Source organism: Asterias amurensis, chromosome 21 (assembly GCF_032118995.1).
Source record: "Asterias amurensis chromosome 21, ASM3211899v1".
NCBI lineage: Eukaryota > Metazoa > Echinodermata > Asteroidea > Forcipulatida > Asteriidae > Asterias > Asterias amurensis.
Window position 1 is genome coordinate 9,384,316 of NC_092668.1, and position 13,996 is coordinate 9,398,311.

Here is a 13,996-nt window from a genome sequence, read left to right on the forward strand (position 1 = left end):
ATCGAGAACTGATATTGTTTAACTGTTTTCTCAAATAGTAAAGCATTTCATGGAATAATATTTCAAGGCAAGTCTTTCACCACTAGCTTCTGTAAACCCTGTAAGTTATTTGTAAATCATCTGTGAACTTTTATTTATTTTTCTGTACCAAAAGGGTCCAATGGCTTTAACTGTTGTGAATGAATTATTTATGTTAACACGTTTTACCGGGCCCAGGGCATTTACATTCTGTCCCACATTTTGGGAGTCAAAATGAGGCACAAAGGGAATTGACTTCCAAATTGGCAGAAATGATGGATGCGCATTTTGCAGAGGTATGGTCCGAGTTGTGACAAAAGTCACAAATATGTAGATGTCAATGCATACAATACCATACATACAAATGTATACTTATACACACCAATTGGAAATATTTGAAAACAAATTGAATAAACCACTCCAACTGAATCAAATTTAACAAATGAAAACGTACACTTTATTTTATAATATACATTGAAGTTGTGTGTAACTTTTCAATCTTGCTCCATACGATATTCCATGTCGCATAATAAAAGGTGCATGCCAAAGTGTTGCAATAGTGGCAAGGATACTATTCTTACACTGGAAGATGATACAGTTTCGTTCCAACAAAAAAGGCCTGAAAAACACACTATGACACCCCCTCCCCCTCCCTAAAAAAGATGTAATCCTAAAGGTTTAAAATTAAATCTCATGTTGGCTGTTGTGTCAGATCTCCAACACCATGTTTATCAGACCTACAATTAAAACTGGTCTCTGAACAGAAATGGATTTGATACATTTAACGTATCTAATACCTCGACTTATTGGACACAGGGTTTGAAAAAGCGTGCTTTACCAATGTTATACTTAACAAACAGACAGGCAGTTGATTAAATATGACATGAAAGCCTAATTTCACAAAGCTTTTTACTGGTAAGCAAATTTGTTGTGCTTACTTGTGCAAAATATGTGTCGGCAAAGGTTTTCATTTACTTCATAATATCAAGACAAAGACTAGATAGTGGATAGTGCACAGTGTTCTGATAATAAGTTGCAATTTTACATCACCAATCTACTAACTGTGAGCTTGTTGGCATGGCTGCCGCTTTGCTGATGGTAGGCAATAGTTATGATAATATAGTAACCATGCTAAGAGCCATTCTGTAAGCAGATATGTCTGCTTATACAGGCTTTATTTAATTTACCCAAGGTACAAATGGAAACTAATAATTCGATTTTTGCTAACGACATTTTGAACAGCGAGTTCCAACATTGCATCATCTACTACACTGATCATAACACCTGTAAGCAACCTCGTAACCTAGTAATAACCTAGTTAGTTTTGTAACCTAGTTAGTTGCTAACAGCAGGTATATATGTCATCTGAGGCCGTGTCCGAATTGGCGACTTCGGCTACAGCCGTAGCTGTAGCTGTAGCCAAAGTCGCCAATTCGGACACGGCCTCAATCTCTGAGATACAAGCAATCCAGTCTGGTGCTTATTAAAGACACTGGACACTATTGGTAATTATCAAAGACCAGTCTTCGCACTTGGTGGTTCTCAACATAATGCATAAAATAACAAACCTGTGAAAATTTGAGCTCAATTGGTCGTCGAAGTTGCGAGATAATAATAAAATAAAAAAACACCCTTGTCACACGAAGTTGTGTGCTTTCAGATGCTTGATTTCGAGACCTCAAATTCTTAATATGAGGTCTCAAAATCAAATTCGTGGAAAAATACTTCTTTCTTGAAAACTACGTCACTTCCGAGGGAGCCGTTTCTCACAATGTTATCTACTATCAACCTCTCCCCATTACTCGTTACCAAGTAAGGTTTTATGCTAATAATTATTTTGAGTAATTACAAATAGTGTCCACTGCCTTTAAACCTAGTTAGTTTAGTAACGTAGTTAGTTGCTAACAGCAGGTACATCATGTCATCTGAGTCTCTGAGATACAAGCAATCCAGTCTGGTGCTTATTAAACCTAGTTAGTTTCGTAATCTAGTTAGTTGCTAACAGCAGGTACATCATGTCATCTGAGTCTCTGAGATACAAGCAATCCAGTCTGGTGCATGCTGATTAATCTTCTCAATGATAGTGTTGACTTGAAGGCAGAGATTCTGTATCTGTTTGTCCCACTGCGGTAGTGTCTCACGAGCTGCAAGACACATAGACAATTTGTATTCGACTTAAGCAAGCAAGTAAGCATTTATTTATTTATTTAAGCTAAAATTCTACAATATGTTTTTTTTTAAACAATGTTGGCAATGATATCAAGTGTGGCAGCAGTAGAAATGCTCAACGTGAAAGGGGGGGGGGGGGGGCTTAATTATGTACATGCTGTACATGTAATACATTATAACCCATACCAAGTGCAATAAGATTTACTATGAAGAACTGAATATATCAAATTAGGGATATTAAGAATAGTATTGTTGAAGATTACACAGGAAGGCAATGCCAATGGAAGTATTCTGTGGACACACAGTCGGGTAGGACTCTCCAAGGTGGCGTTTAATAACCAACACAGAAATATTTTGGGTCCCATTTTTAAAAGTTTTAAATTTAAATCAAACTTAAATTTACCACAACATCCGCACAGCAAAGAAAAGTAATACAATACAAACCCTTACATTCAAAATGTACGATGCTATCAATCTGGTCAATGCTTCCATTCATGCGACCTTCAGAAATCATCTGGGATGCAATCTTCTCTGCCTAAAACATCAACATATTAAAACCAGTGACTTTTTAGATTAGAACATTATAACAAATAATCCCAGGCATCCCAATACCTTTTAATACAAATTGTTACTGCTTGTACATGTACTTGTGAACTTTTGCCCAAATAAATATTATTGTTATTAATATTTGAGAAATTCACAATTTCTGAGTTGCGTGGCTTTGTTTAACGGCAACCAATTCTCTTCCAAATAATGATCTAACAATGTCATTATCAATTATCATTTCAAATAGTGGTTCATAAATACCTCCTAGACAGTTTCGCTATTCCTATTGGTGGAGAGCGCGTCACGTGGTGTGTATAAACCTTTGTTTATGACCGGTAAAAAGTGTTAATTTATGGGCGTGACACGCGACCTTGCACCTGTTCTTATAAAACAGTTTCTTCATTCCTATTGGTCGAGAGCAACAACTGAAACAGTTGTGCCACATCACGCGATACGCGCGACGCGCACAGCATTCCCTTATAAGGAATTGTTTACTGGAGGGCTTTACCATTTCATAGCTATTTATGAATGGGAATCAAAGTGTGTTGAATCGGTTTTCAACTAGTGGTTTAAACCCACCGAGGCCTGGTTCTTTAAAATTTACCTCGACTTCGTCTCGGTAAAATTATCAAGAACCAGGCCTCGTTGGGATTAAACCACTAGTTGAAAACCTCTTCACCATACACTGATTCCCTTATTGAAAACAATAAATAAAAAAATCAAATGAGAAATAATAACACTTTTTTTGTAACTAGAGCTATACATGTAGCTTAGTCCATTGTGATGCAGATGCTAACTCCACAGTGTGATTAGAACAGACAGCACTTACTTTAGCAGGAGGTATTTCAAGGAGTGCTCCAAGCTCTTCAAATGTGATATTATTATATAACTTGCTTGCAGATAGCAGATTGTGCTCAATCACAGCACGGTCAAGGATACTAGAACCTGGAATTCAATTAGTAGCATTACACACTGTAAGTATGCTTTAAAGAAATGCCATGATACACTAAACACAGTCATTTATGTACCGTTCATTTCATTTCTGTACCCGATCATTTCATTTCATTTCTGTACTGTTTATTTCATTTCTATACTGAGACCCGCAGGGTGTGAGCACGAAGTGTGTGCTCACTGAACTGAATCAGTTGGTGACAAGCATAGGGAAGAAGAGGGAACCTAGCGGAGAATGAGGGTATAGCTGATCAAAGTCTCAGGGGTGGGGATGAGTTGTTGAGTTGTCAACCACCAGTCGTTTTCAGAACCACCACTAGTCGAAAGAGATTTACACATGGTGCTACCGCGCACCCCCCTTATTATACTCCCACCATGCAAAGTTTCAAATCCTAAATGTAACTAACATAAGTACAAGATTAGTCCCAGGTTGCCCAGATATATTTAAACATTAATGTTTCTTAACCACAATAGTATATCAGACTGTCAAAAACTTGCATTTGAGTAATTTTTCTTAAAAAGAACCCCACATCCTGTACAAAAAAAAAGAGAGAAGAAAAACAGCAGTTTTTGAAGGTAGGCTAAACTTACCATCTGCAGTTGTTGCTTTTTGGTGAGGCTGCAAGAGAGCAGCAAATTCCTGTAATTGATTGCTCCTTATGATGCGATCTAGGTACATCTTCTCTAAGATGCCATAAGAAGGCAGCTGCTGACATCTTTCATCCTTGAATAGGGTAGCTAACATTCGAGAACGCTGCTGGCCTGGTGGTCATGTAAAAATCACCAATTAAGTCAATACAATTCATCTACAGTACAGTATTCTATCCATTCTTAGCTAGCCGGTATTTTAGCAGCCATTCACTGTAGTTGTGATAGGGGTTACTCAAGTTATACTTCATTTACATAGCCTCGGGTCAAATTTCATAAAGCTGTTAGTAGAAAACACTGCTTGACAAATTCCTTTGATAAGCAAATATTGAATGGGGCACCAGCCACAACAATGCAAACCTAATTTTATTTTGGCTGGTAACCTGTTTCTGCTAATCAATGCTCTTCCAAGCTTAGCATACTATTCTGTGCTAAGCAAGTTTTTTGTGCTTACGGGCTTTGTAAAATTTGGGCCTGGTTAAGGCTTGAGTTTGGTAGAAAGTCATAAAGACCACTTGAAGCTGAAAATGTATACTGGACCAGAAATATTTTACAAGACCATCATCAAAATGAGAACGGTTTTATATGTTCACTGTTTGTTGCTTTGGATCGGCCGAGTTGGGTCTATGAAAAGCGTTTGAAACCTTTTGTTATGAAATGCATATGGTTAGAAAGATGAATTGAAAGTAGAACACAATGATCCACACAAAAATGTCTCGAATTTGCACGGTTTTCCTTTTACTCTGCGAACTAAAATGGTCGGCCATTTTGTGTAGTCAACATTTTGACTCCACAAAATGACGTGCCGTGTTGGATCACGACTTATCAGGAAAACCATGCAATTTCGAGGCATATTTGTGTGGATCATTATATTCTGCTTTTAAAACATCTTTCTAACCATACGTATGCATTTCATAACAAACGGTTACAAACACTTTTTTATAGACCAACTCGCCCTATATAAGGCAACGTGTACCTTTTATCTCATTTGTCTTTTGGGCCAATACTTTTCAACTGTAAAACGCAAGCCAACTGGACTTGTCTAGTAATGAGGTTACTGGCATGACACAAAATGCACTGAGCTATTATATTGCTCTCATATACGCCTATTAAAATCTCTTATATACGCCTATTAAAATCTCGCATTTAAATTTATGGTTGCTTCATCTATTAACAAGCCCTTAATTTACTTAACAGCAAGTCCCATTTTCTACTTATTGACAGTATGCTTGAAAATACCAGTATGGCATGCTCTTTATGTAAGCTTCAATATGCAGTTTACTTCCTAAATAAACGTACAATCCTTGTTTTCTGAATGCATTTTCTGGCAATCCTCAGACTACCTTAACCTACCCATGTCCACTTACCTGCTGATGCCAGGATGGTACAATGCAATGCATGCTTCAATGCTTGCATTCTCTCTTCTTCTGCAATGATTGTTTTGAAGGATAGCTCATTATACCGCTGGGCTGCCTCAATGAACTTCCGTCTATAATCAAGAACTCTAGCATAACATACCTGTAATGTAAGAAAATTCATATATACTTTAAGATTAGTACTTTATTATTCGGAGGGAATCCAGACAATCAATGATGATCAGATTTATTGCTTATAATAATGAAAGTGAATGAGACATAAGGCCTTTTCACACTGTCCAAAATCTCAAGGTGGCAACTGGTTCCGAACTTGTTCTCCCCGTTTCACACTGTAAAAGTTTCAACCTGCCTCCGATCCGGGTTGCACGCTCTAGCCGGATAGAAATTAACCCTGGCAGGGACCAGGGTTGAAAATCTCAATCTGGATCGAAATTTTATTTTTTAGGATGGACTGTTATACGGTTCACGCATTAGCTGGTTCACATACATGTAAAGACCAGGGTGAATATTGCTTATCTCTGATCCATGTCGAAAAGAAGCGAGGCTGAACCGGAGAGGGCCTGGGTAGGTTTCAACGCTGTTCGAAATAGAGGTAGTGTAACAAGGCCTTTATTAACAGTCTAGATATGTTTACAATTACAACTATGCAACAGCTACAGCAGCATCATTGCAGTCTCTCAAAACACCTGGCTTGCTGGCAGACCTAGAGGGCTATGTAACAAGAGGATATTTACAAGCAACAGGCAATCTCCAACAAGTAAAGACATTCACATTGCAGTATTCACATAATTTTATTGAAGATAGCAGGGCACCTTTAACTATATATGCTTCTCGTATAGACCCTATAGACCTTTATCACGCTGTCACCATTTTGGTCATGTTCCCTGTTTCCAATAACAGTAACGAATGCTTACATTAATTGCGCATGGCACCAGACTAATATTTTGCCCAGCTTCAGTTTGGTTACAATGAGTTGGAATGGAGAAAAATCAAGATGACCACACCGTGATAAAGGTCTATGGCAAAACAGAAATGAATAAAGTTGACAAATGGTAGGTTTTTGCGACAAAAGTGGGCGTCCCACTCTGGTCCTTTTCTATGAATGTTCCACTGTCCATCATCTCAAATTGACTACTTAGTTGGTTCATCAGGTTTGTGGAACTAATGGCCAAACCTCTGAACCAAACCTCTGTATGCCCTAATGGCAATTATGTGTGTTCTGCTATCTTTAAAACAGATTCTGGCCAGACATTTCTGGTTTAGTTACGTACACCAGGGGTCGAAATTAACTACATTTTCAAGGTAGCCCACAGGGCTAGTAACCCTGAATTTTTACTAGCCCTGAATAAATTTCAGTAGCCCTGGCTGGATTTTTGTTTCCTTCTTTATTGCATTGATTTAATTGCTTTCATATACTAGGCGCCGAGCTAACATTATGTTGACAAAAACCAAACAATGACCATACCCTTTCATTGTAGAAAAGATTAGAATATAATAATTTTACAAAACAGTCTATACTCACAAAATTTTTGTTTTTTTGAAGGAGGTTTAACTCCTTCCAAAAAAGGCCACATAATGCCGACAGCAGACCTGCCAACCTTGTCTTTTATTGTTTGAGTACCACATAGCGCAGCCGCATAAATCAGAAGCCCAGTGCACAGCGGCATAACCCAGAAGCCCAACTACTTGTACTGTTGTCGGCACAATGCTAGCAGTCAGTCCGAAAACCGGGAAAAAGAAGAACAAATCGGAGGGGAAAACAAATATAAAAAAATTGGACTTTGGAAAAAAAAAAAAAAAAAAAAACTATAAAAATATTTTCCGGCAAAAATATTCCTCAGACAAAATGTATAGTGGGCGGGGAAAAAAAATCCCTGTGAGGCAAGGCAAAAATGTCGCTGGCGCATGCCCCCGAAATTCCTCGGACTTTATCCCAATGTTGGGCCAACATAGTCTGGTTCCCAGACCCAAAAATCTCCGACTAGGCTCTGTCGAATTTAGGGTCCGGTATCACCCAAAATCAAGTGATCAAAAAGGAGGAATTCCTCCTTTTTCGAAGTTATCCGAAATGTTCCGAACGTGTTGTCGTCAACATTCGGACAGTATCGTTGATGGTCGGACATTTCTGGGTGTCTATGGTTGCATTGTAAACATAATCCATGGAATCATAATGTCAGTCCTGTTTCTGTCGGCCGTATATCCAGGAGTTTTTGTAAAAAAAGTTTTTTTTTTTACCGCGAAATAGTAATAAGCGGTGGTATCCGGCTTGTTGTCTTTCGACGTCTAAGCACGATACCATTACACTGCAGGGGTAAGTTCTAAGGGCTCAGCCTCAGTTGTGTTGTTTTCTTTTCTGCTGCTGGTTTTTTGTTATTGTAAATAATTTTTTGAAGTAACAAGGGGAGATTTAAAAATAATATTTTTTCAACTCCATGAGAGGGCACACACCCTGATCATCTTGCATTTTGTATTACCCCTGCGGTATAATGGTATCTATCGTCCAGGTACGTCGAAAGACAACATGGCGGATGCTACCGTTCGTTTATAATTCGGGGTAAAAAAAAAACATTTTTTTACAGTTAAAAAAACATCTTTTCAACAGTTTGAAGGTGATTCAGATTCATATGACTCTTGTACATATATTTAACGGTGTCATGAGTTGTCGGTATTTAGTGCGACCCTTCCGATCAGGTGCAGACATGGTTTCCCTGGAGATGACCCCCGACCCTGACAAGTTGCGTCATGCTCTATTTTTAACCGTGGGTGATACCTGACCTAAGATTTTTAACGAGAGACGTCAAGGAATCTTTGGTCAGGGAACCAGACTAGGGCCAACACTGTTCAGAGCAAAAAATTCCTCAAGAAAAATACGGCGATGCCGAACACGTGCGTTGTGTGCACATACATCCATGCATACGGCTATATTTTATCATGGAGGTAGAATTACCTCCATGATTTTATGTACTGTACCAGATTGACCAAAACTGGATTGCACCATTCCCACTCCCTCTGTTACGCATTGGTTTATTCGTTTTCCAGTGGGAGTTAGAATTTAAAATATAATTCTAAGCACAACCTCTTTTTTATCGAAGCGCATAATGATCACTCAGATGCAGGGTGTCTTTGTTTGGTTGTTTTTGCACTTGGGGTCGAACGAATGACAGTTGAAGAAATTGAGAACAAAATTGTCCGTTCGTGTCGCGGACGTTACGTTACTACAATCAACCGGTTAACCAGGCGATGCGTCGTTTTTGTGTGTGCGTGAGTGTACTGTACGTAATGTAAGTTTAGTTATTTACTGCAGGCAACATGATGAGACTCAGGACTTACCCTTCTTGTTATGACAGCGCTAGCGGGAGGGTGATCTGATATCAAAATATTTATTATCGCCCGATAACGAAATAAAAACAAGAGAAAATTCTACAACTTATTGTTAACACAGAAATATTTATGTTTGTTAAGATGTGAATTTGCTTTATTTTTCCACTAGCCCGCCGGGCTACTAAAACTGGGGGAAACGGTAGCCCGGCTGTCAAACTGGTAGTCCCGGGCTAGCGGGCTACCGGCAATTTCGACCCCTGTACACTTAAACCATGTAAAAAAAAAAAGAAAGTTAAAACACATCTTTAATATCAACTGCTTGCCTACATACCTTGTAATGAATATGAAGTTGTTCATTAGTGGATTCAGCTTGTAATAATGAAGCTCTTTTGATGTATGCTTCAGCATTCACTGGGTCATCATCTTCAAGATACAGGCGGGCAATCTTCAAATAGGTTTCCAACTTGTAATCCACAGAATATTGCCTGAAAAACACACAGTTAATTTGATTTCAAATGAGAATGACAAATCGAATTCATTCATTGTGAACTGGTTCATTCAAAGCTGTACCATAAATATCTTAGGATTTCCAGTTTGAAAACACAATATTTTTCATCTTCTTTCTTCGAGTAGAGTTAACTTTGAAAGAACTTGTCCCACTAAATGTTATCTACTGCCAGCATTAGCAGGATAAAAAAGTTCCTCATTATTTGAGAACATGCAAGTAGAATTGGTTCTTAGGTGAACTAAATTCGACCCAGAGAAAGTAAATATACAAAAGCTGCCTTATTTGAACTACAACATTACCATTCTAAAAGGATATGCCTCAGAAAGAGACAACGTTTTTGTACAAGTTAAACCCATGGGTTATTATGCTTTGTTGATAGCAGGAATTTTAGGATTTTTATATTAGGGAATTGTGGTTGTGAATGTTGTATGAAAGATTGATAACTTTAAGAGGAATTCAAATTCATGTTCATTTATTTATTTATTTATTTAAAATCTTCAGACTTTTAAATCATTTAAAATTGCCCCAGTCAATTGTTTAAATTTTTGTTATTTCCTCTCTTTTGACACCAATTATGACAGTACATGTATCTTTAAGATTTTGAACCCAAATGACGAAACAGTGCACTCCACGTGCCTGCTTGACTTTGGTTTACTTAAATCTTTTTTGTTTAGAGCCTGCCAGTAACATGTAGCTACAACCCTGGCCATGCCATGTAAGCATTGCCTAGTTTGAGTACACCACCCATTCCCAAGCTCATCTAGCCATGAATCATGTTAAATTGTTAGTTCTGACCACTCACTTCTGTCCAGTCTCCAGAGGGATACCAACAAGAATATTGGCCGCGTCTCTCCATGCCTGTTCCCTCTCAAATATACCAGATAGATGCTGCCTCACTGTGGCTACCTGAATCATATCAAGAAAGCATTAGTTACACCAAAGTACAAATTTCTTAAAGCCATCGGACACTTTCGGTAAACATTGTCCAAAGGCCTACACTTTGTGTATCACAACTTATATATAAAATAACAAACCTGTGTAAATTTAGGCTCAATCGGTCAACGGAGTCAGGAGAAAATAACGGGAAAACCCACCCCTTGTTTCCGCACCTTTCGCCGTGTCATGACATGTGTTTACAATAAATCCGTAATTCTCAATATCAAGGATTGATTTAATGTTTTCTCAAAAAGTGAAGTATTTCATGGAATAATATTTCAAGAGAAGTCTTTCACCATTACCTTATGTAAACCCTGAAAGTTATTTATAAATCTGTGAACCTTTTTTTTGTTCTGAAAGTGTTCAGTGGCTTTAAACAAGATTAGTCTGCTCTATAATAACTAACAATTCTTCAGTTACAATTACTAGGTACATCTAAAACCTATAAACAAATGAAAACAGCCAAACATACAATAGAGGGCCCATTGCCATACCGAATTAATGTTACTCACCTACATTATGTTACCATATATCATGTATATATCAAATATATCTGCTCTTACGCAAGCATGAAATAGAAACCAGTCATACTTTGTTTTGTTTTTAAATATCTTTGATTGCAAGTCAATGCAACTATTTTAAGTTACTGTTTCTCTGTAGAAATCTTGACTACTGACTGATCTTACCTGCTCTTCAAAAGACACTACTCTAGGTTGAACCTTCTCAATCATAAAATGGGAAACTTTCTTTGAGATTTCATCTGTCAATGTGCTAAGATGGTTGGACACCTCTGTCAATAACTGTCTTGAGATGACCAGACTGACAGTTTCATTCACCACTGCAAGGTAATAATAATAATAATAATAATAATAATAATAATAATAATAATAATAATAATAATAATAACTAATCCTTGTGTTAGAGGAACACGTTGCCTTGGATCGGTCGAGTTGGTCTTTGAAAAGCGTCTGTAACCGTTTGTTATAAAATGCATACATGTATGGGCAGAAAGATGTTGTAAAAGTAAAATACATTGATCCACACAAACATGCCTCCAAATTGCACGCTTTTCCTTTTACCTCGTCAAGTAACACGGTCTGCCATTTATGGGAGTCAAATTTTTGACTCCCATAAATGAACAACCGTGTTAGTTAACAAAGTAAAAGGATCATTGTATTCTACTTTTAAAACGTCTTTCCAACCATATTTAACATTTTATAACAAACGGTTACAACTTGTCTGATCCAAGGCAACGTGTCCCTTTAAGTGGGTTTTGGTAATTACTTTCTCAGCTCCCTGGGGAGTATACATTCCCGAGCTTATGGCGCTCCAAAGGTATTTTCAAACACAACATCAACCTCTCTCTACCCTCGCAGGTATCGCATGTATACGTATGAGTGATGAGAAGCAATCATAGTTAAGTATCTTGCTCAAGGGAACAAGTTTTATGACTGGGATTCTAACCCACAACACCCTGATGACTTATTGCTTTCTCTGTATTTTTTTAATACGGTTACACTTTCAGACATGTAAATGTTTACTCACAGGCTTCAATTAATGATTGGAGACCCTCTCTCAGATCATTCTCCTTCAACTTTAGAACATCAGCCAGAATTTTACGATACCTTTGGGATGAAAAAAAACCAGGCCAAACTTAGTTATTGCTCCAATGCTGGCTGAATACCAGAAAATAATAATGAACAATCAGTTCAATGACCATTTTCAAAACATACAGAGTTACGTATGCCCAGAATGGGAAGCCATTATTCACTTACTGACTTATACAGGCATGCAACTGTCAATTGAAAAAAGAAAAAAGGTAAATTTTCAAAGACACAACGCAAGTGCGGAGCGAGGCAGCCGAAACGCCATAAGACATGATACCCACAATGGTTCCCTAGAAAATGTTGAGGTTTATTATGCTCTTAGGTGCATTGTTAGCATGTACTACATGTACATGTATGCTTATTTTACATGATTGTAGTTGTACACTGTTGTTGCCAGGCATATAGGCTAGCAAAATCGTGGAAGAGTTGCATGCCTGCTTATACTACATGTAGTTTTTTTTTCTTACTCCAAAGGCCAATTTAAATAAATAACATGTTGCTCGTCCCCGCCAGCTCCAATATTGGAAGCCGCAGCGGCACTGAAATTTTTGTTATTATTTTGTTATTAAAAAAACCAACAAAAAAAAAACAAACAATTTGATTTCATTATCTTTCTTGCATGTAGGCCAACAAAAAATTATATTTCCACAACCCAATCGCGAGAAACTTGTTCCTTTAAAATGTTTTGCCCTTCACGCTTGCATGCCGAAGTTCTTTTTGAAGAAGATCTTTGCACCAGGATGTGCTGCCACACACACAGAATAATTTTCGAGCACAAGCAAGAAGAACTCTTGGAAAGAATAACAAAATGTATCGAAAATGACACAGAAACACACATGGCAACTTTAAACAGAATTTGATGACACACAGAATATGCTCATAAAGGCCTAATGTTTTTTACTTGGTTGGGAACAGCTCCCTTTTGAGAAGAAAACAAATTGATTGGCTTGCTTGAATGAATTTTTTTCATTTTTTTCTTTCGGAAAAAGATAATCAGAGCATACGCAAATGAATGAATTGAAGGAATTGTTTCCATGAAATTTTCTTATGGTATTCCTTTAACAAGAAAAACACGGAAACGTGATGCATATTATACATTGTATGTACTTTTTTATTGAATGAATGAGTTGTTTTTAAGCAAAAAAGAGAGTAACAGCAAAACAGAAATTACAGGCCGACTGTTTAAAACATTGGAAGAATCTTACGGTTAAAAAGATTAACCCTTTTTATGTCTATGCCTTTATACATGTATAAGCATCATGAATTTCGCTCCGGTTCTGGTAAGATTTTGTCCATTTTTTTTCGAAATATTTCCTCAAAAAAGCTCAATGGTGTTTTGTTTTGAGTATTATGGCAGGCTGCATTAGACATTACGGATTAAGTTCGTACCCTCAGAATTTGTGTCATGATTTTTGAAAGTGGTAAAAATGGGGCAAATCTGGTGACTAGCTGTCAAAATTGTACGTGTTGGACCAGATCAACCGTTTTCGCTCGAAACAATCTCGTAACCCTCCGGCCTGGCGGCCGTCGGGACTCGGGAGGAGGGTTACGTTATCGCAACTACAGTCTACACTAGACTACAAACAAATTTGCTAAATTAACGAAGGGATTTCTCAACATAAAAAGATCCACTCGCAGCAGCTACGTAAAAGTAAAACAAGAAGGCAAAAATAGGTACTTCTCTGTTAAATCTTTAGGAGCACACCCAGTATTGACCAGAGCTAAAAGTTGTTGTTTGATGGACGCCGCCATGTTGAGTTTTAGATCTACGGCACAAGTGATGCGGGCTTTACAAATAATACAACTAGATGGTAACTAAACATAACATACAATTTTAAATAAAATAAATAACAAAATATATAAAGACTAACTAGATATAATTGTTTATAAAAAATATGTTCAAATAATTTAAAACC

At 37.5% G+C, this 13,996-nt stretch overlaps 1 protein-coding gene across 1 annotated transcript; it reads right to left on the reverse strand.

Annotated features, from left to right (window-relative positions):
• Positions 1-452: 452 nt before the first annotated feature.
• Positions 453-13,851, reverse strand: LOC139953168 (COP9 signalosome complex subunit 4-like). The gene is made up of 10 exons (XM_071952596.1): positions 13,759-13,851; positions 12,019-12,098; positions 11,160-11,311; positions 10,340-10,443; positions 9,361-9,514; positions 5,700-5,850; positions 4,276-4,446; positions 3,563-3,678; positions 2,638-2,722; positions 453-2,162 (listed from the first exon to the last, which is right to left on the reverse strand). Exons 1-10 carry the CDS (start codon positions 13,830-13,832, stop codon positions 2,032-2,034), a joined length of 1,218 nt encoding a protein of 405 aa, XP_071808697.1. The 5' UTR covers positions 13,833-13,851; the 3' UTR covers positions 453-2,031.
• Positions 13,852-13,996: the final 145 nt, after the last annotated feature.

Excerpts from the sequence above, each read along its gene's own strand:
- LOC139953168 (XM_071952596.1), bottom strand. The coding sequence starts at position 13,832 with ATGGCGGCGTCCATCAAACAACAACTTTTAGCTCTGGTCAATACTGGG. Across the intron at positions 11,312-12,018 it reads CCAATCATTAATTGAAGCCT|TGGTGAATGAAACTGTCAGT; the intron begins GTGAGTAAACAT and ends ATTACCTTGCAG. Across the intron at positions 3,679-4,275 it reads AAAAGCAACAACTGCAGATG|GTTCTAGTATCCTTGACCGT; the intron begins GTAAGTTTAGCC and ends ATTGAATTCCAG.